Source organism: Oreochromis aureus, linkage group 20, assembly GCF_013358895.1.
Source record: "Oreochromis aureus strain Israel breed Guangdong linkage group 20, ZZ_aureus, whole genome shotgun sequence".
Taxonomy (NCBI): domain Eukaryota; kingdom Metazoa; phylum Chordata; class Actinopteri; order Cichliformes; family Cichlidae; genus Oreochromis; species Oreochromis aureus.
In genome coordinates this window covers 30,428,945-30,455,508 of record NC_052961.1, presented here as the reverse complement: position 1 = coordinate 30,455,508, position 26,564 = coordinate 30,428,945, and the positions used below count along the sequence as shown (strand labels likewise).

Here is a 26,564-nt window from a genome sequence, read left to right as displayed (position 1 = left end):
ATGCGTCAATCGTGTTGACATTTAGCAGCATTTAGGCTAAGAGTTTACCATTAGCAGTCATTACAAGTCTTACCCCTGCTGTGTAAGTGCAAGTGTCTGTTATCTTCTGAGCAAAAACACTGAAACCCATCCCACTGCTGTTTTAGTTGTTATTGTGATTCAATCCAAATGTTCACATAAAGATGTGTATAAAAAAGAATATATCTTGATAGATTTGTAATGAATACACATTACAAAAGTATCCTGAGCATTTGTTTAAACACTTATTTTTATAAGTTCAAGATATTTGAAAATTAATAATTAATTTGAAAATCTAATTGAATATTTAATGCTAGTGTTTAAAATTATAATTTTCACTGGGTCATATTTTCTTTGATTTGGGGTTGTCTGAGTTTCTCATCATCCAATCCAATCCATGACTGTTTCTTATGAGACTTCAGTAATGAGTGAATGAAGCAACTGAAGGGTCAGGATCTCTCAGGTTCTGTGCTGGATTGTTCCTGTTCTATAAGGACTTGATTTTCACATGTTGTTCATCTGCTGTAAATAAAATTTAGGTTTGCCACTTCTTCTTTTAGTCCTCCAACTGACCAGTTTCCTCAGATTTCTTAAGTACACACTGCACACCATGCTGAGAGATTTCAGCTAATAGAACTTTGGGAATCACCTTGCTGTAGTAAAAATATTACGTTATATCTATCAGACTTTTTTTTCCATGTCATTAATATTTCGTGTATGAAAACATTTTCTTTTCTTTTTTTGTGGAATGCAATAAGCATTCTTGATGAAGTGAGATGAACCAGCTGTGACTGTAATCGAACAGTATAAAGTGAGGAGAATGATTTTTAGTTTAAGACCTGAAAGATGGCTGGAAATCAGTAGTTGTACAGTATGTTTGTTTGCTCTTAAATACGGTGTTCCAAAATTAATATCGCAGCTAGAACGGAGGTACAAGTGGAAGGAAAAGATGGAGGGAAAGAATGAGTCACGATACAGAGATATGGAAACGACTAAAAGAGGGATGTGAGAGGGAGAAATGCAGCAAGACTGTTCGACGTAGAACGATGGATGCCACACGCGGGAGGGAGGGAGGATAAGAGGCAGACACGCAGCAAAAAATAGCTTAGAGGGAGAGTGCGTGGCAGAAAGCCGGTCGTTTCTCTCGTGAGTTTGCACAGTGCAGACAGCCCTGCCTCTTTCTGTGCTACGTCACAGCAGAGCTGAGCGGAGTGAGCAGGACTACCCTGATGCTGAAAGGAGGAAAGGAACACTTTAGTATGCTCATGTGGTACTGTGTGCTGCATCTCATCTGTGGATCTCCTATTGACATCACAGAGCTCACCTCGCCAAATAAGAGATTAAGCTGATATATCAAAGATATAAAGTCTTCCTCCTGCTTCTAAACTCTCTCACCTTTTGGACTGTTCTTCATCTTCTTACTCCTGTCACTCATTCAGCTGTCACTCCGAGCGCTGCCTTCACAAGATACAGCTGTGCCGTTTACACTGGAGGTCAAGTAGATTTAAAGCTGGATCTTATCAACTGAGGACTCCATCCAACAAACAACAAACTCAGCAAGAGGATTTATTTGATTCTAGAGTTGTTCAGGACAACTAGAGGACCACTGAGCTATTCAGCATTAATTTACTGGCGTAAACCAGTCTTATTATTGTTAGTTTGGACGGGTTGCGAGGTAAACTTAAGACTTTGACTGCAGATGTGGATCATCTGTGCTTGTGGAACATTTTGACTGATGAATCAGAAATCGTGTTAATGATTGTTTTTTCCCAGAGGTGCTGACAAATGGATACCTCATCACTGCTGACTCACCACTGGTCCAAAGATGCCATGCTCCAGCTCCCTCAAGTTGGAGTTAAAGCTTTTAAATTTGATTCTGCCCGGCAAAACACATCATTGATTGGAAGGAATGGAAACATGACGAATGTCTCGCTTGCTTGAATAGATATCGAATCTCCAGTTTCCATCAAAGGGATGCTGAATGTTTATCTTGTGTACTGCCAAGAATGATGCAAGAAGTAGCTGTCATCTTTGGGTCATCCCTTGAGAGCAGAACATATATATGCTCCCAAATGCTGCCTCTCATTTCTTCAGGAAGGGCCTTAGGAACTGCTTGAAACATTTCCCCTTTTTTAAACCAAGGACAAACTCATTGATTGTTTTCGTCTTTGGTATTTCACTTCCTTACTTTATTTTGACCCCTCTGACCTTTTTTATTTTTAATCCGTGTTTGTTTGTTTTTTTCCATTGGAATGAAGTTACACTTACCATGGGATAACTAAACATCAAACTAAGTGCTTTGCTTAATCCCCCGTGCAACATGGTTGTGACTCGTCTGGAGTTGGAGCTATGCTACCAAGGCAAGAAGTTACGTGGCGTGACCTGGAAGCTGACTCGATCAGAACATGGTTTCCTACCAGAGAGCTCTTGGCTCATTGGGGCGCAGGTTATCGTGCCATACCTCATATCGGGACTTGGAATGGTCTCCGCTGGTATCGTTATGGACCTTATACAAGTAATTATCCAAGAATAATGTGAATAGATGTGTAGGGTTGGGTACCATCTGAACTGTTTTGAATATCGTGTCATGATTGTTGCTTGAGGGCACCACGCTCATACTTCCTTCTTTCTATAAAGGGGTGATTTTTTTTGTAGGTTAACCTGAAACTTTTGAATATCAAAGAGATCAAAGAATATTTGAGCAAGCTCTCTACTTCACTAATTTTGATTCCCAATGCTGAAAAAACAAGCAGTGAAATTTGAGACCCTGTCCTGTTAATGGATGTTTCAATGGGAGAAATGGACTGACCTCACTTACGGTTTCTGATTGTGGGATGTTGTGGAAAGGTGGGTGGGTATTTGCATACTGAGTACAGACACGTATTGACAACTGTTGCTATGAAGAATAGATAAACGGTTCAGTCAGTGGAAAAGACCTTTTTGTTTTCCTGCCCCTCAGGTATTCACAAGCTTGAATTAGTTCAGACTAATGCTGGCCTTAGTTAAATATAAGATATTTGCCAGTCTCATCTACCTTTTTCATGACTTGGCCTGCTTTCTGAACTCAGTCTGTGTTGTTGAGATCCTTTAAAAACAACCCTGAATTGGTTAAACAAGAAATGCGTGTATTGTGATTGCACATGCATACACAGCTCTGCTGGTTCACCGTTGACAGTGCTTTTTTCTGATTAACAGATGGAGTCTTGTGTTACATCCACCTTTCTGAGCTTTCTAAATCAGATTTAGACTAGAGAGAGAGACGAGAGCCTTGGGATTGCATTGAACAGTTAATTCAATAAGTGGTTTGGAGATGAGAGAGAGAAAAAGAAGGCCAGAGAGGGAGATGACTTTGTATATACAGTGCATCTCCCTTGAAATTGTGACCAAGTTCTTTACTTAAAAAGGTAAAAACAAAAGTAAAGCGCATATGTCATCCAGGTCATAGTAATTTAATGATGAGAGGTGAAACATCTTCAAGAAACTTAAAGAAGGCCAGTCGCTTTTCTTTCCAAGCTCCTTAAAAGTAAAGAACCTTGTCACAGTTGAAGCGTTCCTCATGCGTTGCTTTGAAGCTGATGGTTAGTAGTTCTGGTTACCTAGTTAACCCTCCAGTGTATTCACTGCCCTGTCATATGTCCATCTCTGGTATTCTGCACTGTTATGGGTATTCCCCTCAGTCATTCTATGTTCAGACTTGGAACGTACCAACTTTGCATCACCAGCATTTTGCAGCATAAATTTAAAGAATGGTTCAGGGTCACCTGATCCACCCTAACCGTAAAGGCTTTTACAGACGGAGTGCATTGCGAAAAAAATGGCATGAAATTCAGTATTTTTCGGATGTGAACATGTCGTATAACATATATATACACACCGAAAGCATTGCATTTTACGAGACGTGTTTCCTCAAAAAACACACTCTGACAACAATGGAGTCGATCTGTCAGATGGCGTACGAAAAATCGAGAAAGCCAGTGAGCGCCATCCCCAAATAGCACTGATTTACAAAAGTTGCTCTGTTTTCTAACCACAGATAATTCATATCAATACCAAGTGCAGAAAATAAGACATGCTTCTTTCGTTATGAAATATTTGTGCAATTAGTCGTAAATTGTGTATTTCAAATGTTAATAACTCAGTTTGCGGTCTTGATTTAAATATTATCCTCCCTCTTTTTTGCACCTTGAAAAAAGAACCCCCCGAAATACATATGCAACAGAATCAGTCGCAGAAAAAAACCACCTGAGCTTCCTCCTCTTTGTCACTGCGGGCTCTTTAAAAATATAGACTGTACTTTTTTAAATTTCACAATTTTTTTTTAAAGACCATAACCCAGTTTGTCATTAATGGTCACAGTGGGGAGGGGACCAGGAAAAAACTATAGAACACAACATTAATAGCAAAACATGAGCAACCAGACTTTTAATGTAATGACGCAAACTTAACACATTATAGTTCCCCAGCAAATATTTGGCTTGAGACCTGGCTTGTAATTGGCTAAAAGAAGTTGATTTTTTTGAAGTCATTTTTGTGTGTCTGAAGTATCTGAATCGGTCATTTTGAAGACAGCGACAGCACCAACATTAGAAAGTCCCTGGAAGTCTACAGTAGCACTGAGCTGGCTTATGTTGGCTTTTGTCCCATCACACTCGCACTCACAGTCAAGCAGCAGTAGCAGCAGTATTACAGCAGAAGTGGGACATGTCCCAAGATAGCCTCCGTGTATGACAGATGTCAGCCAGATTTAGCAATCCAGAACCTGAGAGGAATTGGTATGAATAGAGATGCACTCACACCAGCACACACACTCCTCTACCATTGACAAGACTGACATTCAGTTCTCTTATTCCTTTGTTTGGATCCATTCATCTTCATCACCGGTTCACTATTGTTTAAACAGTTCAGGAGGCAGAAATGATCCCATTGGTTGTAAACATTAGAGAGTGCATAATATTTGACAGACCAATAGTGAGCACATTCATAATGTTTAAAAAGATTAAAAAAAACAGACTTGTTCGGGTTGTTCTTGTATGTGACAAATCATTGGTTAACCAAGCTAGCTAACTGGCACACAGTAACCAGTAACTGATGGATTAATTAATATTTGTGTTCCAGTAGTTTGAGAAGGAAGAGATTATGAATCACTGCTCATCAGTATGTAGCTCCATTTGTCGGGTTCAGAACTTCATGGAAATGATTTGTAACCCTCAAGAATAGAAAGGGCACGTGTGAGATGATATTTAGATCGACCTGTACCGAAATGACAGTGTGAAGAAGGCATGTCAGAAACACACCTCATCACTTATGAAACAAGTCAGAGGCAGTGATGGGCATGCATAACTTCCAGTGGAACTGGGTCACTGACATTTGATGTGACAGCTGATAGAAGCAGCCAGAGAATTCAGAGGGATATAAAAAAAAAAACACTCTGCTTTCTGCTTATAAATCAGTTTGAGTGCAGATTTAAGTATTCTTCTCCCTATGTTTTGTGCCTTGAGAAAGGAACCCCCAGATACACATATAGAACAGGGTCAGTGGAAAAATGTTCCTAAGTCCTAAATTCAGTCTTTGTAAATACTGACAACACATATCAAAACCCTGCATGGTAATAGGCACTAGTTCATTACTCGCAAATCCCGAAACCCCAACATTCAGACGACCCCTTTGATCAAGTACTTGGCGACAGCAGGAAAGAAAAACTCCCTTTTAACAGAAAGAAAACTCTGGCAGAACAAGGCTCAGAGAGGGGCAGACATCTGCTGTGACCCGGTGGGGACAAAGAGAAGAGGATAAAGGAAAGAACAGAGAGATATAAGCTATATAAGCATGATCTAAAAGGAAGGTTTGAAGCCTAATCTTAAAAGCAGAGTAGGTGTCTGTCTCCTGAATCCAAACGAGGAGCTAGTTCCACAGAATCGAGGCCTGAAAGCTGAAGGCTCTACTCTCAGAGGTTCTCAGAGTTTCTAAAGGTAGAATTGGAGGAAAAGTGCTGTATTAGAATAATGTGGTGCTATGAGGTATTTAAGATATGATGAGGACCGATGGGTTTGGATTTTGCGTCTGAGAAGAAAGAATTTAAATAAATTTCTGGATATTTTTTGTGCTTATTGTGCTCTGTCCTTTGAACCCAGTCCTCTGTAAAAGCCTCATACCACAGAGAGACAATCATTCAAGCTTAATCATACTCCTTGCTGCCAATTTAGAATCTATAGGCTCCATGTAACTCTGAATTCAAGTTGACTTTAGGCTCTGCAAGGTTTATTATAGGAATGTGATCCCCACTATATATAAGAGCTAAAGATTTATAGTTTCATAGTTCCCATCAAAACACAGTGGCTCTGAGTACATCTCAAGTTTAAAAGCAAGAGAGAGAAATTCTATAACTTCTCTGTTTTCTTGTACGCTGAGTCAGCTAGTTAAGAAGCACATGTAGGTGGTTTTACACCTGCATAGGTTTTTTCTTCCCTCTGAGCGGAGCTATATTTGTTGCAGAAATTAATCTTTTGAAGTTCACACAAGGATGTATTTGCTATAAAACAATAGAGTCTTCACTAAGCACAAGCTGTTTTTTTAAACATGCTAGCAATAAATAATATATTATGTCTAGCTCCTGTTATATTATATTTTATAACTGACTACGTCACCTATTTAACAAAACGTCTTATCAAACTTTTACTGACCTGCTTTGTCAGTCCCCTCCACTCTTCCTTACTTCCCCCCCTACGTGGCTGTCACATCTTCACATCGCTCTGCTCTTTGTAGCTGTGTTCTTTTATAATCGCATTTATTTAAAGATCTAAACCATCACGAGGCGGACTCTGTGAACTGCACGTCTTCTAAAGCCAGTGAACCTGCACAGTATGGCGTGGCGTCGAATGCTCAAAGTAGTGGAAACAGAAAGTAGGCTACTGGGTTAGTCTAGAATATCTGATCATCTTTCATAACTGCATCAGGAAGGTTTATCGGGTTTATCAGGTGCAGTTGTTTTAAGAATATGAATATATCAGGCATAATTAGTGACAATGTTTGCTTTTGTTTTGTATTTTTTGCACTGCTCTGTAATTGTTTATTCGGTATCTCATTACACAATGTGTGTGTTCCAGCACTGGGAGGTGTTTAAGGTGATCACAGAAGTTTTCATCCTGGTTCCAGCTCTGGTTGGACTCAAAGGAAACCTGGAGATGACCTTGGCTGCTCGCCTCTCTACCGCCGTAAGCAAGCCTAAGGGTTATGTTATATATTATCTTGTTATATACTTGTTATGTTAGATACTGTCTGTGCCAACAAATAAAGTGAAGCAGAGCAATGTTAGAGAGGTTGTAGCAGAGCCATATTTAGATTTGGTACACATCAAATTTTACATGTACATGTAGTTTTGGCAAGAATGTCAGCCATATCCAAATGCCTCCAGAACATAAGACAGTGCATAACAGTGTATAAGAAAATGCAGCGTGAATGCTGACAGTTGAGTGATTTGAGTTGAATTTTTATAATTGCTGAATCTTTGGTGAAATAAATGTTGAATGAGCTGAAATGCACAGAATTATTCACCTGAAAGCCAAAGTGCAGAACTGCTGAAAGCTGTTCACACAGAAGAAGTTTCAAGGTTGGAAAGTAGCTGAATAGCTTTTAAATGTACATTAGAAAAAGAGGTAGAAAAAATCTGAATGAATATTGAAAGCTGATATTTTTTAAATCACTTGAAGAATGAAATGACTCATTTTAAATGTCTAAACTGAAGAACCGCAAATGAAAAACCAGAATTTGCATTGATAGTTTTTTTTCCAAGTTAAATGGTGCTTAAGGAAAAATTTGGATCTCAGTACTGTGAATGCTTAATCAGCAGTCACACTAATAAGCTGGCCACAGGAGGAAGTAGGTGCAAAATCCAAACAAAGATTCCTCATAACTTATAGATGTCTCCAAGTCCAGCACCCTAAGGCTTTATGAACAACGATGGGAGTGAGAGTCAGAGCCGTAATCCAGAAGGAAACACAGAGCATCTACAATACATTAGGAAGATATATGTTAGTTGAGCTGCGCCAAGAATGCTTCAGGCAGCTGAAGGCAGAAGGTGGTGAGGTAAAAGAGGAGGAACATGGATCATGGATGACCAAGTCCCTGCCTAGGATGCACCATTGAGAGATAGAGGAAGTGGCTAACATTAAGAAATCCTATCAATGGCTAGAAAAGGCCAACTTAAAGGACAACACAGAACAAGTCCATAGAGGCAGGAGTCTACCACCACTGGACCCAAGTTCCAGATTGTGCAATTGGGGGCCAAGAGACATCTAACACACAATAGCAGGTTGTAGTTGATTGTAGTGTAGTGATTGGGATAGTGTACATTAGGAGCTGTAGCCCCCAAACTGGAAGAGTGCCTCCATCAGATTCCGGGCACAACATCAGAGGTTTCTGTCCAGAAGAGTGCAGTCCTAGGAACAATGAGACACTGCACAGGACCCTCAAACTCCCAGGCCTCTGGTGGAGAGGCTTTAGAACTCCTCACCATGTCTTGAAGTTCTCCAGAGGCCTGGTAATGAACTAATCAACACACCTGGATCAAATGCCAGGGTGATATCTAAAACCTGCAGGACTCAGGCCCTTGAGGCCTGGAGTTGGACACCCCTGCTTTAGAAACACACACTTACCACTAGGGCTGAGTGATACGATAAAATATATTGGATGATGATATTAAAACTAGTGCCGTCAAAATTAACACGTTAACGCAAATTAATCTGTCAATGCGATTAAAATTTTTAACGCAATTAACTCATCTGGAGTGCAGAATGACTCAAAATCCCTGAAATGTTTCTGTCAACGCATTTCGGGCAGTTTGTCCAAGTAGAGTTACCTTCGCACATGCACAAATGAGCAGTTGATTTGACGGGCAGCTGAACCAATCAACTCAATCTGGAAGATGATAAACACACATTGGCCCTCTCGCTGGGAAATTTGAGTATTAAAAAAATAACAAGACTGAACAGTCGACCGACATAAAGTATTATGCACATTGTGCAAGAAAGAATTTTCTTTTCACCGAAGCACTTCCAGCTTAAAATATCACATTGACCAGAAGCATAGGTTAGTCGGGGATGCTGCTAGGACTTTGGCTAATGCGTCACCCAGCTTGCGACAAACCACTCACGGAGCATCGGAGACTCAGTAAGTCTACCTCAGACATACTGACTGACACAACTGCCAAGTGGATTGCAACAAACTGCAGACCTATTAATATCGTTGAGAACACGCGCTTTACATAACTTTAGTTCCTCGTCTCAAGGACTTGAAGTGCCTCCCCAAGAGTGACAGAGAGAGAGTGGATAAATGTTTACAGAATTTTTTGTTAACATGAATGTTCAAGATGTTCAATAAACATGTTAAGTGTGTATATTTTCCCCTTCTTCTCGAGTCTGTTTGCTCATGCAAAATGAAATGCAATTAATATAGAGTAAAAATGGATGATATTTCATCGTGATTAATCAAAATGAATCCACAGTAACCCTGTGATGAATCAGATTAAACATTTTAATTGTTTGACAGCACTAATATATATTATATATTAGTGTATACTTACCTATTAGTATATAGTTTTTTTTAAAGTTGCATTTCACAGGAGAGAACCTGCGCTAAAAGACTGAAGAAAACTATTACAATTCTCTTTGAATTTAAGCACACATTCTTTGTGTTTATTCTGCATTTACTTCCTTATATTGCATAAATGTCAGTTACAAGCTTAAATGTAAAGTTGAAAAAGTGTAATTGCAGCCAGGCTATTGATCAAGTAATTGCAATTAATCGCAATTAATTACAGAAAATTGTGACATTAATTAGTTAATTTTTTTTAATCTATTGACAGCACTAGTTAAAACATCTACCGTTTCATATTATACTCTATCATTTATGCCATGCTGTTGCAACATACACTGTTTACTGCAATATGTTTTTCATTGCATATAAAATTATGCTGCAAACTGGTCCCTGCCAGACACCAAAAACTGCAAAAATTCTTCTGCCACCAACGAAAGTATCATGTGAAAGAGTGTGGAGAGAGTTTATGAATAAGAAGCAAGAAGCCGTCAGGTGCTCACAATAAACCACAAACCCAAACATTAGAACAGGCTTTTCCCTGCAGCACGCCATACAATAAAGACTCACAAAGACCCCAAAATATATCTATAAATATATGGTTTCATGCATTGGTCAAAACACTTCACCCTAAGTATACAATGCCCAGCCGAAAGAGACGAGACACTCTGCAGTCGATGTTTGCAGACAGGCTAGTGTCCTGACAACCAGACAGGACCAGTAATGATAGCCGTAGGCCTCAGGGAAGCTCTTGAGTCACAGAGACTGTGTGGAGTCATCTAATATGTGTTACTATGGATAACGCTGTACTCAACTCAGACTGTTAGACTCTGACTCAAAGCATCACTAAAAGTCCAAATTAAATTAGTTTGTTAACATCTGGATTTATATTGGAGCCCGGTTTGTTATTAACTGGGCTCATTTATCTGCCTTAACAAAAACACTTCATTCTTTCAGACCTGTGTTTTTTGAGCGAGAGCCTTTGCCTAAACATATGAATCATGACTCCATGTTTGCAGGCTAACACAGGCCAAATGGATGACCCTGACAAACAATGGACCATGGTGTGCAGCAATCTGGCACTTATTCAGGTAAGGTATGCCAGGGAGAAATTTACATACAAAATATGAAAAGAGTATTTTGTACTGTCCAACAGTTCGGGACTCCTGTCTTCAGTTTGCTCTTTGTATTGTGTTTAAGTTCAAATTCACTCTGCTTCAGTTATCAGGCTAAATGATTCCTGAAGCAATTTTTCTGAGTAAAATCTGCCAAAAAATATTCACTCATGAAAATTGCGGCTTCTGTCATCCGTCCATCAATGTTCTGAATGTTAAATCCACTATCGTACTGTAGCTGGGGCCTGACGCTGCTGTGCTCTCTCCTGTTTCGGCAGGTCCAGGCCACAGTGGTAGGATTCCTCGCCGCAGTGGCAGCAATTTGTTTAGGGGCGATTTCCAGAGGAGGCATTGAACTGGAACAAGCAGCTGTCCTGTGCGCCAGCAGTATCACCACCGCCTTTGTAGCTGCTCTGTCTTTAGGTAAGTAAGGTTTGGGGATGTTCTTTATTTGGAGATTCGAATAACAGTCAGTTATTCCAGCATACAGTTGACCAAGCATACAGTTTCATTTAGGGGTCAGGGGTCAAATCTAAAACTGTACCTATAGAAGAACCAGATGAACCATTCACTCCAGAGTACCAGCTGTACTCACATTCTTCATGATGTTATGATAGTCAAACTAAACACCTGCTGACAGAGGAACTTTCTGATTGGATGTTTTTAACTCGCCTCAGTAAGATACAGTTTTAAATAGCTCTATATAGCTTTATTATCACTTTGACCTTCAGATCAATCTGTTGAACTTGAGGTCAGAGGTCAAATGTGGCATGATATTTTAAATCTTTATGCAGAACTTTCTATATGTGGGCAATACACACCACACGTGTAAGAATCATAGTTTCTATGTTATAAGGCTTTTTGCCAATTTTCAACCAATAAATTAAGTTGACTTTGAAGATCTCGGTGGATTTAATAGATTGTTAACATGACCCCACTCCACACTCCCACAAGGTTGTATCAGAAATCACTCAAATCTTTTCATGCTATCATGTTGACAGACAGAACGACACACACCCATGCAGATGCTGCTGTTTTTAAGGTCTTAATTTAAGGTAACAAACTGTTATTTAAGCTGCTGGGTGTGAATGTGATTCATTGCAACTATAACAAACAATACGTAACAGTTTGACAGTTATACAAGCTAATGTTATTATTCTGACAGTGTTTTAGGGTGGCTTCTCAATGTTGTGAAACAAATTTCAATCAAACCATTTTTATCTGTACGCCTGTCCTTACATTACCCGTCTCAGCATGCACTCCCTGAATAATCCATAATTCATGCTCACCTTAAGTGTTCTGGCGTTGAGCAGGACTGATGTGTGAGGGAACAAAACTGTCCTTGTTTCATTTTCTTCTCTGCAGGGGGAAACCTCATTGCTGTCTCTCTTTACGCTGTCATTTCAGTTTCTCTGTAATTAGTTTTTTTACTCATACTCTTTTGTTTTTCTTTTCTTTTCTCTTTCCCAGCCAGCTGTCACTCTGTGAGGCAGGTTGGCGTGTTGACAGTTGTCTTTATTGATATAGAAAAATGAACAAATTCCAACTAAAAGCTTCCGTCAGCATTCTGTTGTCTCACAAACATGATGAAAGAAGAAGCTGAATTGGCTCTTTCTTTCTACAGTCGTGTTTTTCCCCGTATGTTGATTGAAAGTGTCAGCGTCTCACGTCTTTTGTGTTTCTGTCCCTTCACACTCTGTTGTGCAGGTCTGGTGATGATTGGAGTGATCATCGGCTCGAGGAAAGTGGGAATCAACCCTGACAATGTGGCCACCCCCATTGCTGCGAGTCTGGGGGATTTGATCACCCTGTCCCTGCTGGCTGGGGTCAGCAGTGCGCTCTATGAGTATAAAGGTGAGGAAAGAGCCGAGATGAGCTCTGGCACTTGAGTTGTCAGTAGCAACCATCTGACCTCAAGCTTATTGGGTTTCTCTAAAGTTCCTTGCATTTTTTTTCTTTAACTGTGCGTAAGAGGTCACATGATTAGTTCAGTTCTATTTTTCCTTATATTCACAAACCTGTGGCTGGATTATAAATTTCATTTTTCACACAGCTTAGAAGTGAATTTTGGAGTATGTCCAGATTTGGATGTGATGTGTAGGTGTCGCCCTCTGGTGATCTGTGAAGTATTTGGTTTGTAGCTATTCTCCTCCTTAGCTCTACCCACTTGTTCTCCCTCTTGACCCAGCCTTTGTGCTTGATCTGTTTTGGTTTTTATGTTTTGGGGTTTTTTTTGTTAATAAATGACATTTCTCAGAGAGTAAATGGGTGTTGTGCTCCTCCTTATGTTACGAGCCACGCCCTTAACACAGTTTATATGTAACTGTTGTGGAGCTGCGTAGCACGGTGCTTCAAACGAGGCAACACAGGCTTTTCAAATTCATACCATTGGTGCTGGTACTAAAAATCTTGGATGAGGTGAAATCTGGGACAAGGTCAAAGGTCAGTTTTTCTGATAGTCGTGTGATAACTGTAGAAGGAAATCGCCTAGGTTTTCAGATTTATGCCATAGATGCCCTCTGCTGGGAGGCTGAGGGGTAGCACTGGTGGCTGCCAGTGACAACCAATAACAACCCTTAAATGTGAAAAACAAGTGATATACGGTATTTTGGTGCCCTTGAAATTTGGAAGGAAAGATTTAACTGACTTTTTTCTGCCAGAAGGTGGCAGCAAAAGGCAGATTTTTTCCACACACACTGTGAGAATGCACTGTGTATACACAACACACACCGTAGTGTGTGCGCACTGTGTATCAAAATGTCTCAGGGTGTATAAAACAGTGATTATAGATGTGTTTCTCTGCATCTAGTTATTTGGCATATGTGATGTAAATGTACATATGTAGGAAGAATGTAACCCAGCTGAACTCAGTGAATATCTGCAGAAGCTACCTTGTGTGTACAGGGGGAATAAAATGCCATCATTATCATTTACATCACAGAACACAAGCAAATAAAGCTACAGTTTCCTAGCTACTGTATATGTAGGATAAAACTGTAAAGCCTTTAATGTTGTGTTGAATAACATTCTTCATACCCATGCAGACATGCCCATAACTGAGTGGATTTGTCTCCTTTTTTTCTTTCTTTCTTTGGAGACCTTCAGTATAATGTCTTAGTCTCTCTGTCTCTCCTTCTTTTAGACATATGGTACCTGTCGCCCCTGGTGTGTCTGGTCTTCCTCTGTCTCATCCCGGTCTGGGTATTGGTGGCCCGACAAAGTCCTCAGATCAGAGAGGTTCTCCGCTCAGGATGGCAGCCTGTAATAGTGGCCATGTCCATTAGCAGGTACACACTCAAACACTTGCTCTAGAATAATAATAAACAGCACTTTATATGTGAATAGATTTGTTTTTTGTGTGTTTATGGCTCTTGCATATATACAGGCCTATTAAAAAGTATTTTTTAACAGGACTTGTATGAAGTCTACTCTTACTGCTTCTATAAGCATGAACAGGGTAAGCAGCAGCCAGGGGCTGCTAATCAAATGTACTTGATTGATTGATAATCAGCAAGTGTGAGCACCTCTGGATCATTCAGGTGTGTTTTAACACAATGTCAAAGTGGAAAGACATCAACAATCATCTTAGAGGAGCTATTGTTGCTGCCCATCAATCTGGGAAATACTATAAGGTTATTTCCACAGCAGTTTGATGTCCATCATTTAACTGCCAATCTTCCCAGAAGTGAAGTAGCTGCAAGATCTCAAAAAGTAACACATCTTGTTCTGATCTAAAGAAACAGCTGAGCAACAAAATCCATGACATGTATCCAATGACAGTCTGGAAAGGGTTATAAAGCCATTTCTAAGACTTTGGGACAGAATGTAGGTGACGGTGAGAGCCATTGTCCACATGTGGAGGACCAGTGGTGAACCTTCACAGGAGTGGCTGGCCTACCAAAGCTAGTGCAATAGATCAACGTCTCATCACGGAGGTCACAAAAGAACCCGGAACAATATCTAAAGAACAGCTGGTCTCAGTTCAGGTCAGAATTCATGACTCAACAATAAGAAAGACGCTCGACAAAAAGTTCCAGGGAGAAAACCACTGCAGACCAACAAGAGCACAAAGGCTCATCTCATCTCGCCGAGACTTTTGGAAAAATATACTTTTTGGAAAGTTTGAGTCCCGTTACGATTGGCATAAAACTAACAAAGTATTTAATAAAAAAGAACGGCATACCAAGTGTAGTGTGACAGTCTGGGATTGCTTTGCTGCTTCAGGATTTGGATGACTGGTTGTAAATGATGGAACCATGAATTCTGCTCTCTACCAGAAAATCCCAAAGGAGAATGTCTGGCCATCAGTTTGTGCCCTGAAGCTCCAGGGCACTCAAATTATACAGCAGGACAATGATCTGAAACACACCAGCAACTCCACCTCTGAATGGCTTAAAAGAACAAAATGAAGGTTTTGGCGTGGTCTCGTGACTCAAATCCTAAAAGCAAAAGAAGAGAGGGCCAAAATTCCTCCACAACGATGGGAACGAGTCACTGCCAGTTATCACAAATGCTTCATTGTAGTTCTCACCGCCAAGGGTGGCACAGCTGCTTATTAGAACTAGTGGTTGTTACTTTTGCCCGTAGGGCAGGTAGGCTTGGAGAGGTTTTCATTTGAAAACAGCATCTGTGTTGACTGGGGTTACGTTGGTCTAATAACATTTGTTTGATGATGTGAACTCTGTGTGACAAATATGGACGAAAACTAAGAAATCATGCGTTGTGCTGTATGTACAGCATATGAGTGTACAGGTTGTATTGCTGTGTTGTGATTGCCTTTGTGTTTGTGCTGTCCAGCTTTGGAGGCCTTATACTGGACAAGACAGTGAGTGATCCCAACTTCGAGGGTATGGCTATCTTCACTCCTGTCATTAATGGTAAGCAGGTCTCTAAAATGAAACGGTGCCATGTGTAATTACTTGAACGTGTCTGTACAAATGCCTGTGCGGTAGTTGATGACAGTGAGTTTCTGTGTATCAGCCAGCTCAAAGATGTGGGAAGTTGAGATCTGTGTCACATGGGTATAGTAATAAAATTTGATAAAGTGCTGCAGTTAAATCAAATGAGCTTAAAATTTAATGTCAAAAGCTCATTTGATTTAGAAATAATGATAGCTACTCATGTTTGGTTTGTTGTGCATGAACACCACAGTAAGCACAGATTCAACAGCACAGTCCAGCTCTCGGGGCACGGCTGAAATATTTCATTTTACCAGGATTTGAGTGCATCTAAAGTCCCCATCCAAATACTTTGACTTGATCAAAGGATTTTTCTTTATTGATTTCCTTCCAAGTAACTGGAAACGCTTCTATTTTGTGTGTTTAACAGCTCTGACGTCTGACATTAAAAAGCTGTAAACACAAAAGAAAAATATAAATGTGGTCGGTGGATGACCCATCCAGACTGGCTGGATATCAGTGTTCTGCTATATAATCCTATTTAATTTGAAAACTGAAGTCATATTTCTCATATTATTAAAATCTTGTCTAAACACAGGAAGCAGGACAAAAACTTTGCTGAAGTAAAATTTTGAATTTGACAACAATTTTGTTTATATTCACCGCCAAAGCACTAAGAACATATTATGTAATCCCAATGGGGGGGCATTCAGAACAGTCTGAATTACCATGCATGATGACCTCTCCTCACGTACTTGAGCCTTGTTTTTTCCAAGTGGATGTTAATTGCCATTGTGAAATGAACTGAAACCAGCTGCTAGCGGGAAACCAGTCTAAAATCATATGTGATGCTTCGGAAAATGTTCAGCCCTAATGTTAAAGTACACATGATTTGAAGTTAATGGGCTAAAACCTGAGTAACTGCCAAAATGTCCCGTAAATGAAGCCTTAAAACCACTGGAACATTTGAGAAGAAGCAACTTTTTCCTTATGCACCAGAGCCATGATGTAAGGGCATAAAACTGCTTTCATGCATCTTTTGGAAACTCAATTTTTATGTTGTATTTTGCTTAATCAGAGTTCTTCTTTTACCAAAATACAATCACTCGTACCTAAAATGCAATATTTTGTGATTTAAAAATGGAAAAGAGTGAAGAGTAAATCTAGTTTCTCACCTATTTGACCAACTATTTAAAGCTAAGCAGCCAAACATGGATATGGTTCTAAATTATAGACTGCAGATAAAAGATGGACCTAGCCAGCATGACATCACCTACTGGTTTGTGGACGACTGTTTTAAAGTTTGAAGTTTGGTTTCTTCACTAGCTTTTTTTATATTTGGAAAAGGGCTAGCATGCTAAGTCATCAGCTAACCATTTGGGAACACCTAGCAGGCACTTAGTACCATATAACTGCCTACAGTTGTTACGACCCGGCTCATAGCCGCAACATAAAAGAAGATGAATACCAGATTGTGGGATGAGAAGAGGCTTTATCTTAAACTGGACAACCAGGTTGGCTAAAAAATGGCTGGTGCCACTAAGGCAAACACAACAAAAGAGATGGACAAAATGGTAAACGGAGAACTAAACTATACTGGGAAAACTAAACTACTGACCCTGAACAGAAACACAAACCTGAACACGAATAACAGCCAGCAGAAAACAGATGACGGTTGGGCAGCAGGGAAACACACGGATGAGACACTGTGGATACACAGACGGACCAGCCAAACTACAAAGACAGAGGACGCAACTTAAATACACCCAGGGAAACACAGGGAGATTACACACAGGTGGGGAACACAGCTGGGAATAATCAACAAGACGAGACAGAGGTAAAACTGAACACACTCACATGAGACGCAGACCTTCACAATAAAACAGGAAATGAGAACACTACACCAAGACGAAGACCTGACACTGAGAGAGAATGACACATGGACCCTGAACTAAACTAAACGTGAGATACAACCGAGAACAAAATCCTTAAACATGACATAAAACAAAACACTAACAACATTAAATCATAACATTTCCCCCCACCCAAAAATCAAACATTTAACCCCAAATGAAAATGTTTGATTCATAACCTAGAGAGCCATGAATGCTGTAGTCCTGGAGGACCAGCGCACAAGGCACTGGCCGCTATTCTGCAGGCAGACGGAATGCTGAAGCGGTCCCTCGGACCCTCCAGTGGAGACGAATGAAGGCTGGACAGGCCCCTTGGACCCTCCAGCGGAGACGGAAGGCTGAAGCGGTCCCTCGGACCCTCCAGCGGAAACGAATGAAGGCTGGACAGGCCCCTTGGACCCTCCAGCGAAGACGGAATGCTGAAGCGGTCCCTCGGACCCTCCAGCGAAGACGAATGTTGGCTGGACAGGCCCCTCGGACCCTCCAGCGAAGACGAATGTTGGCTGGACAGGCCCCTCGGACCCTCCAGCGAGATTTAATGTTGGCTGGACAGGCCCCTCGGACCCTCCAGCGAAGATTTAATGTTGGCTGGACAGGCCCCTCGGACCCTCCAGCGAAGACGAATGTTGGCTGGACAGGCCCCTCGGACCCTCCAGCGAAGACGAATGTTGGCTGGACAGGCCCCTGGACCCCTCCAGCGGAAACGGAAGGCTGAAGCGGTCCCGCGGACCCTCCAGCGAAGACGGACGAATGCTGAAGCGGTCCCTCGGACCCTCCAGCGAAGACGGACGAATGCTGAAGCGGTCCCTTGGACCCTCCAGCGGAGACGGATGAAGGCTGGACAGGCCCATCGGACCCTCCAGCGAAGACGAATGTTGGCTGGACAGGCCCCTTGGACCTCTCCAGCGGAGACGAATGAAGGCTGGACAGGCCCCTCGGACCCTCCAGCTGAAACAGAATGCTGAAGCGGTCCTCCGGACCCTCCAGCGAAGACGAATGTTGGCTGGACAGGCCCCTTGGACCCCTCCAGCGGAGACGGACGAAGGCTGGACAGGCCCCTTGGACCCCTCCAGCGGAGACGGACGAAGGCTGGACAGGCCCCTTGGACCCCTCCAGCGGAGACGGACGAAGGCTGGACAGGCCCCTTGGACCCCTCCAGCGGAGACGAATGTTGGCCGGACAGGCCCCTCGGACCCTCCAGCGAAGACGAATGTTGGCTAGACAGGCCCCTTGGACCCCTCCAGCGGAGACGGACGAAGGCTGGACAGGCCCCGGACCCACCAGCGAAGATTTAATGAAGGCTGGACAGGCCCCTTGGACCCCTCCAGCGGAGAAATGAAGGCTGGACAGGCCCCTCGGACCCTCCAGCTGAAACAGAATGCTGAAGCGGTCCTCCGGACCCTCCAGCGAAGACGAATGATGGCTGGACAGGCCCCTTGGACCCTCCAGCGGAGACGGAAGGCTGAAGCGGTCCCTCGGACCCTCCAGCGAAGACGGAATGCTGAAGCGGTCCCTCGGACCCTCCAGCGAAGACAGACGAAGGCTGAACAGGCCCCTCGGACCCTCCAGCGAAGACGAATGTTGGCTGGACAGGCCCCTCGGACCCTTCCAGCGGAGACGAAAGGCTGAAGCGGTCCCTCGGACCCTCCAGCGAAGACGAAAGGCTGAAGCGGTCCCTCGGACCCTCCAGCGAAGACGAATGTATCCCGGACGAGCCCCCAATTCTGTTACGACCCGGCTCATAGCCGCAACATAAAAGAAGATGAATACCAGATTGTGGGATGAGAAGAGGCTTTATCTTAAACTGGACAACCAGGTTGGCTAAAAAATGGCTGGTGCCACTAAGGCAAACACAACAAAAGAGATGGACAAAATGGTAAACGGAGAACTAAACTATACTGGGAAAAACTAAACTACTGACCCTGAACAGAAACACAAACCTGAACACGAATAACAGCCAGCAGAAAACAGATGACGGTTGGGCAGCAGGGAAACACACGGATGAGACACTGTGGATACACAGACGGACCAGCCAAACTACAAAGACAGAGGACGCAACTTAAATACACCCAGGGAAACACAGGGAGATTACACACAGGTGGGGAACACAGCTGGGAATAATCAACAAGACGAGACAGAGGTAAAACTGAACACACTCACATGAGACGCAGACCTTCACAATAAAACAGGAAATGAGAACACTACACCAAGACGAAGACCTGACACTGAGAGAGAATGACACATGGACCCTGAACTAAACTAAACGTGAGATACAACCGAGAACAAAATCCTTAAACATGACATAAAACAAAACACTAACAACATTAAATCATAACACAGTATAAATATTGTTTATGTTTTATGTTGTTTTTTTATACCTGGCTATGAACATATTATTTCTGCTTTAAAATCAGCCATTTTAACATCAGTGTTGCAGTTTGCCATAACTGGACAGGAACTACAGCTTCGTCATTCCCATATTGTTTGTTTATTGTTCTTTACAATAAAATAAAATAAATGCTCTTTTGATGTGACTACACGCTTCTACTTAGGTCGTTTACTTTTGAGGATGCTGACTTTATCTACAGGACCTTTGCTGTTGTGTTAAATAAGAAGAGAATAGGAAGAGCCAACTGTCAGAGTAGCTACAATCACAAACAAAACCACCACAGACAAAATTTGAAAAGGTCGAGCGTTGCAACAGCAGCTGAGTAAAGTTGGCAAACTATTTGTGGTCAATTCGATTGTGCCATTAGAGTGATGCAAATACATGAGTAATAAGATGCAGCAAGTCAAGCTTCTCTTTTAGAGGCATGTGTAGACCAAGCATAAAAAACAAACAAAAATTTGAAAAATGAATTGCAGTTCATCTAGTGGCCACTTGGTGTTGGTTCCAAAAGTCAATCAGTTCCCATAGAACCCATGTGTCCAACTTACCAGCGTTAAAAAGCATCCCAAAAATCATTAGAAAATCTCCTCAGATCAATCAAAAAACAGGCTGGACAATACAGGATGTCCAGCTTCTGAAATGTGTGTTTCTTTAAAATGTTAATACTTGGTTGGGAGGTCCATCACCACAAATTACTGCATAAATGTAGCGTGGCACGAAGGCAGTCAGCTTGTGGAACTGCTGAGGTGTTATTTTGATAGCAGCCTTCAGCTCTGCCTGGGTTTGGCCTGGGTGTTTTTCATCTTCCTCTTCACAGTACCTTCAAGATTCTTTATAGAGTTTAGGTGAGGTGAGTTGGCAGGACAGTAATAAAATGGTCAGCAAACCATTTGGTAGCAGTTTTAACACTGCTCATCCACTTCTGGAGGATGTGGATGATCGTCATCCGGGTAACCATCAAATCAGCAGTTTGCCAGATGATTGCGGCTGTATGTGCTAAACAAGGGTGAGAGATGTATGGTGTTTATGCTGTTTGAATAGTAATTTATTGACATACTTAAATCTGAGATACTCGATTCCTGGTTTTCATGAGCTATTAAAAGAAAAAGGTGAAATATTTCCGTTTATGTGCACTCAATCTGTAAAATATAAATTTTTTGAGATGCAGTAGCACTGTGTGTACCACAAACTTGTCAAATAAACATAAGGACGAGCAGAGAGATCGTCACACTGTGCTCATAGAGACCTGATGGTCATCTTTAATGTGTGTCTAACTTATGCATTAATGAAAACTGCATCATGACATAGAGAAGAGGACGCAAAAAAGAAGCAGCCCTAAGGCTGAGCGGTTTGGCTGTGAGGTGATGCGTGCAGAGAGCCGATGAGTATAGGAGAGAAGTCAATGTAAACCACTAATGATGCACAGCCAGTGTGCTGGCACAGCTCATAGCGCCTTGAATAACCACAGATCCTCCCTGTTACTGTTTCTCATTTTGATTCTGCCCATCCTCTGGCTGTTTCATAATCCTCTGTTTCATACACTCTTTGCGCCACGCTGATAATTTCTAAATTTCCCGTCTGGTTTAAATTTCCTATTCTGGCTTGCAAAATATAACCAGCATTATGTTTTCCTCACAAAACACCCCTCTCCCCATCCTAATGGCAACTGTGCCTCGTTTTTTGGGGGCGGGGTTGTTTTTTGTGGGGCTAAGTACTTGGAAAGGTTCTTGACATAACCGAGTTAGTCACAGATATCACTGTCAACGCCAGATGAAAATGGACTGTGAAAAGCAGCGGGATCTGCAAAAGCTGTCCTTGATTGTGCCGAAATACAACTTTGAAGAAGCGAATAAACTCATTTCAGCCAGAATCTTATCTTCCAGTTTGATTGTGTAATCCACCTGGAGCACATTAGAAATCAGAAAATGGCTCATCAAACAGTTCCCGCTCAACCAGTATTGACACAATTTTTATGCCAGAATTTGTCCCATTCTGATTTTTACAGCCGGTTTGATTTGTGTAGCGTTCCACGTGCATGTGCAGCTAGTCTCCGCACTTTGCAGTGCTCTTTTGTGTTCATCTGTCTTATTTTTCAGTTACTGTGACTCGAGTGGTCAGGCTTTAGCGTTGTTCTGGCTCGTGTCTCTCTGCAGACCCTGTCCGGATCACAGCTGTGCCAAGAGTGTGTCATTATTTGGCCTAATTTGTGTGCCGGCAGCGATAAATGAGATTAAGCGTCACTAAAGCTGTGTTTACTGTTCTTTGTGGGAAAGAACTTTGATTACGACGATACAACTTGAATGGCAGCTTTGTCCGACATTTGCAACGGCTCGTTTAAAGTTGCGATCAACAGCTTAAAGTAGTTTCTCTTACTTTGTTTACATCATCTTTGACTCAGCTCGTTCATCCTCTTGCCTTCTCTTCCCATGCATAGGAGTGGGTGGCAACTTGGTAGCCATCCAGGCCAGCAGGATCTCTACCTATCTGCACTTTTGGAGCATCCCGGGGGTGCTACCCTACAAGATGAGGCAGCACTGGCCCAATCCCTGCATCACCTTCTTCTCCTCAGGTAACGCTGCCATGCTGTGGAAGCTCTAAACCAGAAATTTAAACGATTTAAGGAAACCAAGTTTAAAATTCCTAACATGCGTTGGTAAAAAACACATTCTACTAATGAGGGGCTGGGATCAAGCATTCCAGACACGCAATCAGCCCAGGCCAACCTGCCCTGAACCCCAGGAAGAGCCAGCCTCCTCACGAAATCCAAACCCAAATGGTACAGCCCCAGGGCCACCCAACAGGCCCCACCACACCATAGCTTTAAACTTACTGTCTCACCACCATCATCGTCATTTTCAGCCAGAGACAAACGGCCAGCTCATGTGAATGTGGGACTTGATCTATTAGCTGACTGCAAATAAGACTTCCAAATGTGCTGATGTCAATCAGAGTCTGCAGAATGTGTAAAAGGTCAGCTGTTGATGTCAGATTAACTATAAGTGGTGACAATATTGGCAATGTGGAGCTTGTAAAATAAGTCAGATTACTGTGATTGTATGATGTAACATAAAGTTTAGTCTAGAAATTCTTCAGTTGGAGTCAAAAGATTGGTGATAAATATCATTGTTTGATAACAAAAGGCACTATTTTCTTACATTTTCTGTCTCCCAGGGGTCAACTCGAAGTCAGCACGGGTGCTGCTGATGCTGGTTATACCCGGTCACCTGGTCTTCCTTTACGCCATCTCTCTGCTACAAGGAGAGGAGGCACCTATCACCATAGCCTTCACTGTCTGCTACCTGTGTGCTGCTCTGCTACAGGTACACTGATTCAGCCACATTCACTGTAAGAAATCATTTGGGCTTTCCTGTTGATGCTAGCCAACACTGAGCGGTTTCTCATGAACTCGTTGGCTCTCAGCTGACCCTCAAGTTTCCCATGACAGTCTGACACAGACTGTGAAAACCAGTCATCAGAAGGTACATTTTAGACTTAGACTTTGTACAGTCTGATCAAAATGGCAGCAACCCCGTGTTACCCAAGTGTGAAATGACCTGTACCAGGTGTGTGTGTTTGAGCAGCTCGCTGGGATAAAGAGTTGCTCCAGGATAGAGCAGAAAGTACACCGCAATCCCCAGCATAACATCATCTGTCATGTGTTTGGAAAGTCTGTGTTACTGAACAGAATTCAGTGTTTTGTCCTTTGATACCAAGTCAATAATAGTTTGGCACTCTGGGTAATCTCCCGGAGGTTCAAGATGTCAGATTTCCTAACAGCCCAAGCCCAGAAAAGTTGATTCCATTTCTAGGAAGCTTCATAGGAAACTTGCCACGAATCACTGATTTTTCAACTGATAATCAAATACTTAAAGCAATCAATATAGACCATGTAATAGTCCATTTAACCATCACTTTTAGATATACCTTCTAATCATCTACTCCAGCTATTCATCCACTAGGTTTTATTTTCTTCTCTCCAACAGCTGTTTTTCCTTTCTTTTTTATAAACAACTGTTAGAAAGCTGTTTACGTTCAGTTGTTTTAAACCACTTATCTTATCTTATTTATTTAAAGTCAGCTCTACTTCAACCACTTTAGGCATTAGTCACACTAGAGACGGGTTGAAAATCCCGTCGCTGCCTCAGGTCGGTTTCAGGGGAAAATGTACGTTCCCTGACCGACTGGTGCGTGATCACCTGAGGTTGCTGGTTCAAATCTGTCTTAGAGAGTGTGCTGCACCAAAAATGTCCTGTTGCTTACTTTGGTCACTAGCACATTGCTGTGGTCGCCCAGTGTGCACGCTTGTAAATGCCACACGTGTTTAGATGCCAGACAGTTGGTAACTAATCACAGAATGACACTAAAACTTAAAGTGTGCCACAAACTGGAAACAGAGACCATTCACCATACAAGTTAGAGCTGCGTCTTTAGCTGCATCTGCACTAGAAGCAAAGGGCCAAACAGAGACCACAGAGAACGAATGACATTGGGCGACTAAAAGGAACTACGTATGACATAAGCATTAGTGATGGGAAGTGATCAGGACCTGGGATACACTTTTCACAACTTCCAGGGAATCACATATTGGCATATAGCTTGATAGTAAATGGTTTAGAAGACCACCTAGGTAACTAACTGATTATTCAGTTACTTTCTGTTTCAGCAGTTGATGATGTGCATTTAAAAATCTCATCTGTTTGGTAATTACCTAAAGCCAACAGCTTGAGCTAAATTCCCCATCATTTTATTTTCATTGCTAAATATTACTATACTGTTACAATAGGTCTTGCTGTTTCAACAGTTGGGCCATTACATTCGCCAGCTTTATTAATTTAGCCATACTTTCAACCGCCCATCGTTTCCTTTTAGCTGTTTAAGTCATATATATCATTAGTCTATTTGTCCATTACTGGCAGCTAATAGTAAGAAAAGCAGCTAACTACAAGCACTCTAACGTTTGATGCTAATTTTGACACTCACAGCCCAGTTGTCTTCTCTCTCCAGGTGGCTATCCTCCTTTATGTTGCTGACCTAATTGTCCGTTTGATGTGGAGACGGAGTCTGGACCCTGACAACTTCTCCATCCCGTACCTGACGGCCCTGGGAGACCTGCTAGGCACTGGTTTCCTGGCTCTCTGTTTCCGCTGCGTGTCAGTGGTTCAAAGCCTGGGTCTATAAATTGAGTTTTTTTTCCATTAAGAACTGCCTGCCACCATCGTATTGAACCCGATTTTGTTGCATTAACAAAAATGCTTTTGATTGGACAATAAAGCATTTTTGGATCTTTCCCACTGCGCCTGAGAAATCCGTATTTGTCACAAATTCAAACCTTTACACTGATGGGAGGTACAGCACTGGTGACATCCACCCAATTACATCCATCCATCCATCTGGATATGTTATTCTGCTTGGACACATCCACTTTAAGCCTAGCAACCAATCAATCTTTTTTTTTTTTTTGCATAGCCAAAATGATGTCCTTCAGAACATGTAGTACATTATTTTGAATTAATGTTGACTATCATTCCTCTGTTTCTTGGTCCTTATGTGGTTACCCTGCGTGGAAGATGTAGCAACTTATCATAGTGGCATGACAGCAAGATTTTGTTTTGTTTTTTTAAATCTAACAGATAGAACAGACTTAAAGCAGCCCGTGTTTGGGTGCACTGCACTATGCATTGATTTTGGAGGATAGAGAGGATGATATATGACACCGTATAAATGATATATGTCATACACTAACTCAGCAGTCCCCAACCCCCGGGCCACGGACCGGAGTCATTTGGTACCGGGCCGCATGAGTTGACGCTCGGGTGTGAAATTTATCATTAACTCAGTGTCCCTGGGTCTTTTCCCATGTTTTAATTATGTGTCTTATTTTGAAAGAAATATTTATGCGTTACCATAGCGACCAGAAAGCATTAAGTGGCAGAGAGGAGGATGTTACTCTAAGTGTTGTTGGCCCATTTCAGGAGGACGCTGCTAATAAAGTTACACAATTACACAGTGAATTCTTGTTTATCATTATATTTATAAAATATCACAGTTTTTGTCTTGGTCGTCTCATTTTATTTTGTTGTATTTATCCGCGATACGTTAAAGGCCGGTCCGTGAAAATATTGTCTGACACTAAACCGGTTTGTGGCGGCACAAAGGTTGGGGACCGCTGCACTAACTGGAATATAAAATACATGGGGAATGTTCTCTGATAAACTTCTTATCTCTATCATAATCCACAGAATGTACTTTACAAGGATTCTAATAACCAAAATAGACACCATCTTTGTGCTGATTTATAATGTTGAGTTACTGAGACAGATGGACGGACAGAAATAATAACTGTTAAATGTTTGACATCTGTAAATCTTTTTTTTCTCTTGTCCACAACGCACAGCGCTCTCCTGAATATCTAATGTTCAGATTATGTAGAGCTTCTTGTCGGACATTCACTAGATAAATGTACAGTATCGTTAGCGTGCACATTAGGCCAATAAGCTAATGATTACGAGCAAGTAGATTGTTGTTCAGATTTCACATCATACTAGAAATTGTTAAAAATGTGGGAGGAAAATGTGTTTCTAAACACTGAAGCGTGAAAATGTGTGTGCACCTCTCACCTTGTGCGTCACGATCTCAACGTTCA

At 41.8% G+C, this 26,564-nt stretch overlaps 1 protein-coding gene across 5 annotated transcripts in view; it reads left to right on the top strand.

The window, feature by feature from the left end:
* The window catches only part of LOC116311211 (solute carrier family 41 member 1-like), a 33,148-nt gene extending 7,939 nt beyond the window's left edge, over positions 1-25,209 (top strand). For 4 of the 5 annotated variants that reach the window (XM_039603926.1, XM_031728263.2, XM_031728264.2 and 1 more), the window contains exons 3-11: positions 7,122-7,229; positions 10,626-10,697; positions 11,000-11,144; positions 12,429-12,575; positions 13,864-14,008; positions 15,519-15,598; positions 22,356-22,490; positions 23,093-23,241; positions 24,926-25,209. In XM_039603926.1, the coding sequence (XP_039459860.1) occupies positions 7,122-7,229; positions 10,626-10,697; positions 11,000-11,144; positions 12,429-12,575; positions 13,864-14,008; positions 15,519-15,598; positions 22,356-22,490; positions 23,093-23,241; positions 24,926-25,099 (1,155 nt within the window). In that variant the 3' untranslated portion in view covers positions 25,100-25,209. The remainder of the gene's footprint in view (positions 1-7,121; positions 7,230-10,625; positions 10,698-10,999; positions 11,145-12,428; positions 12,576-13,863; positions 14,009-15,518; positions 15,599-22,355; positions 22,491-23,092; positions 23,242-24,925) is intronic. The other variant, XM_039603927.1, reaches the window with a different exon arrangement.
* Positions 25,210-26,564: the final 1,355 nt, after the last annotated feature.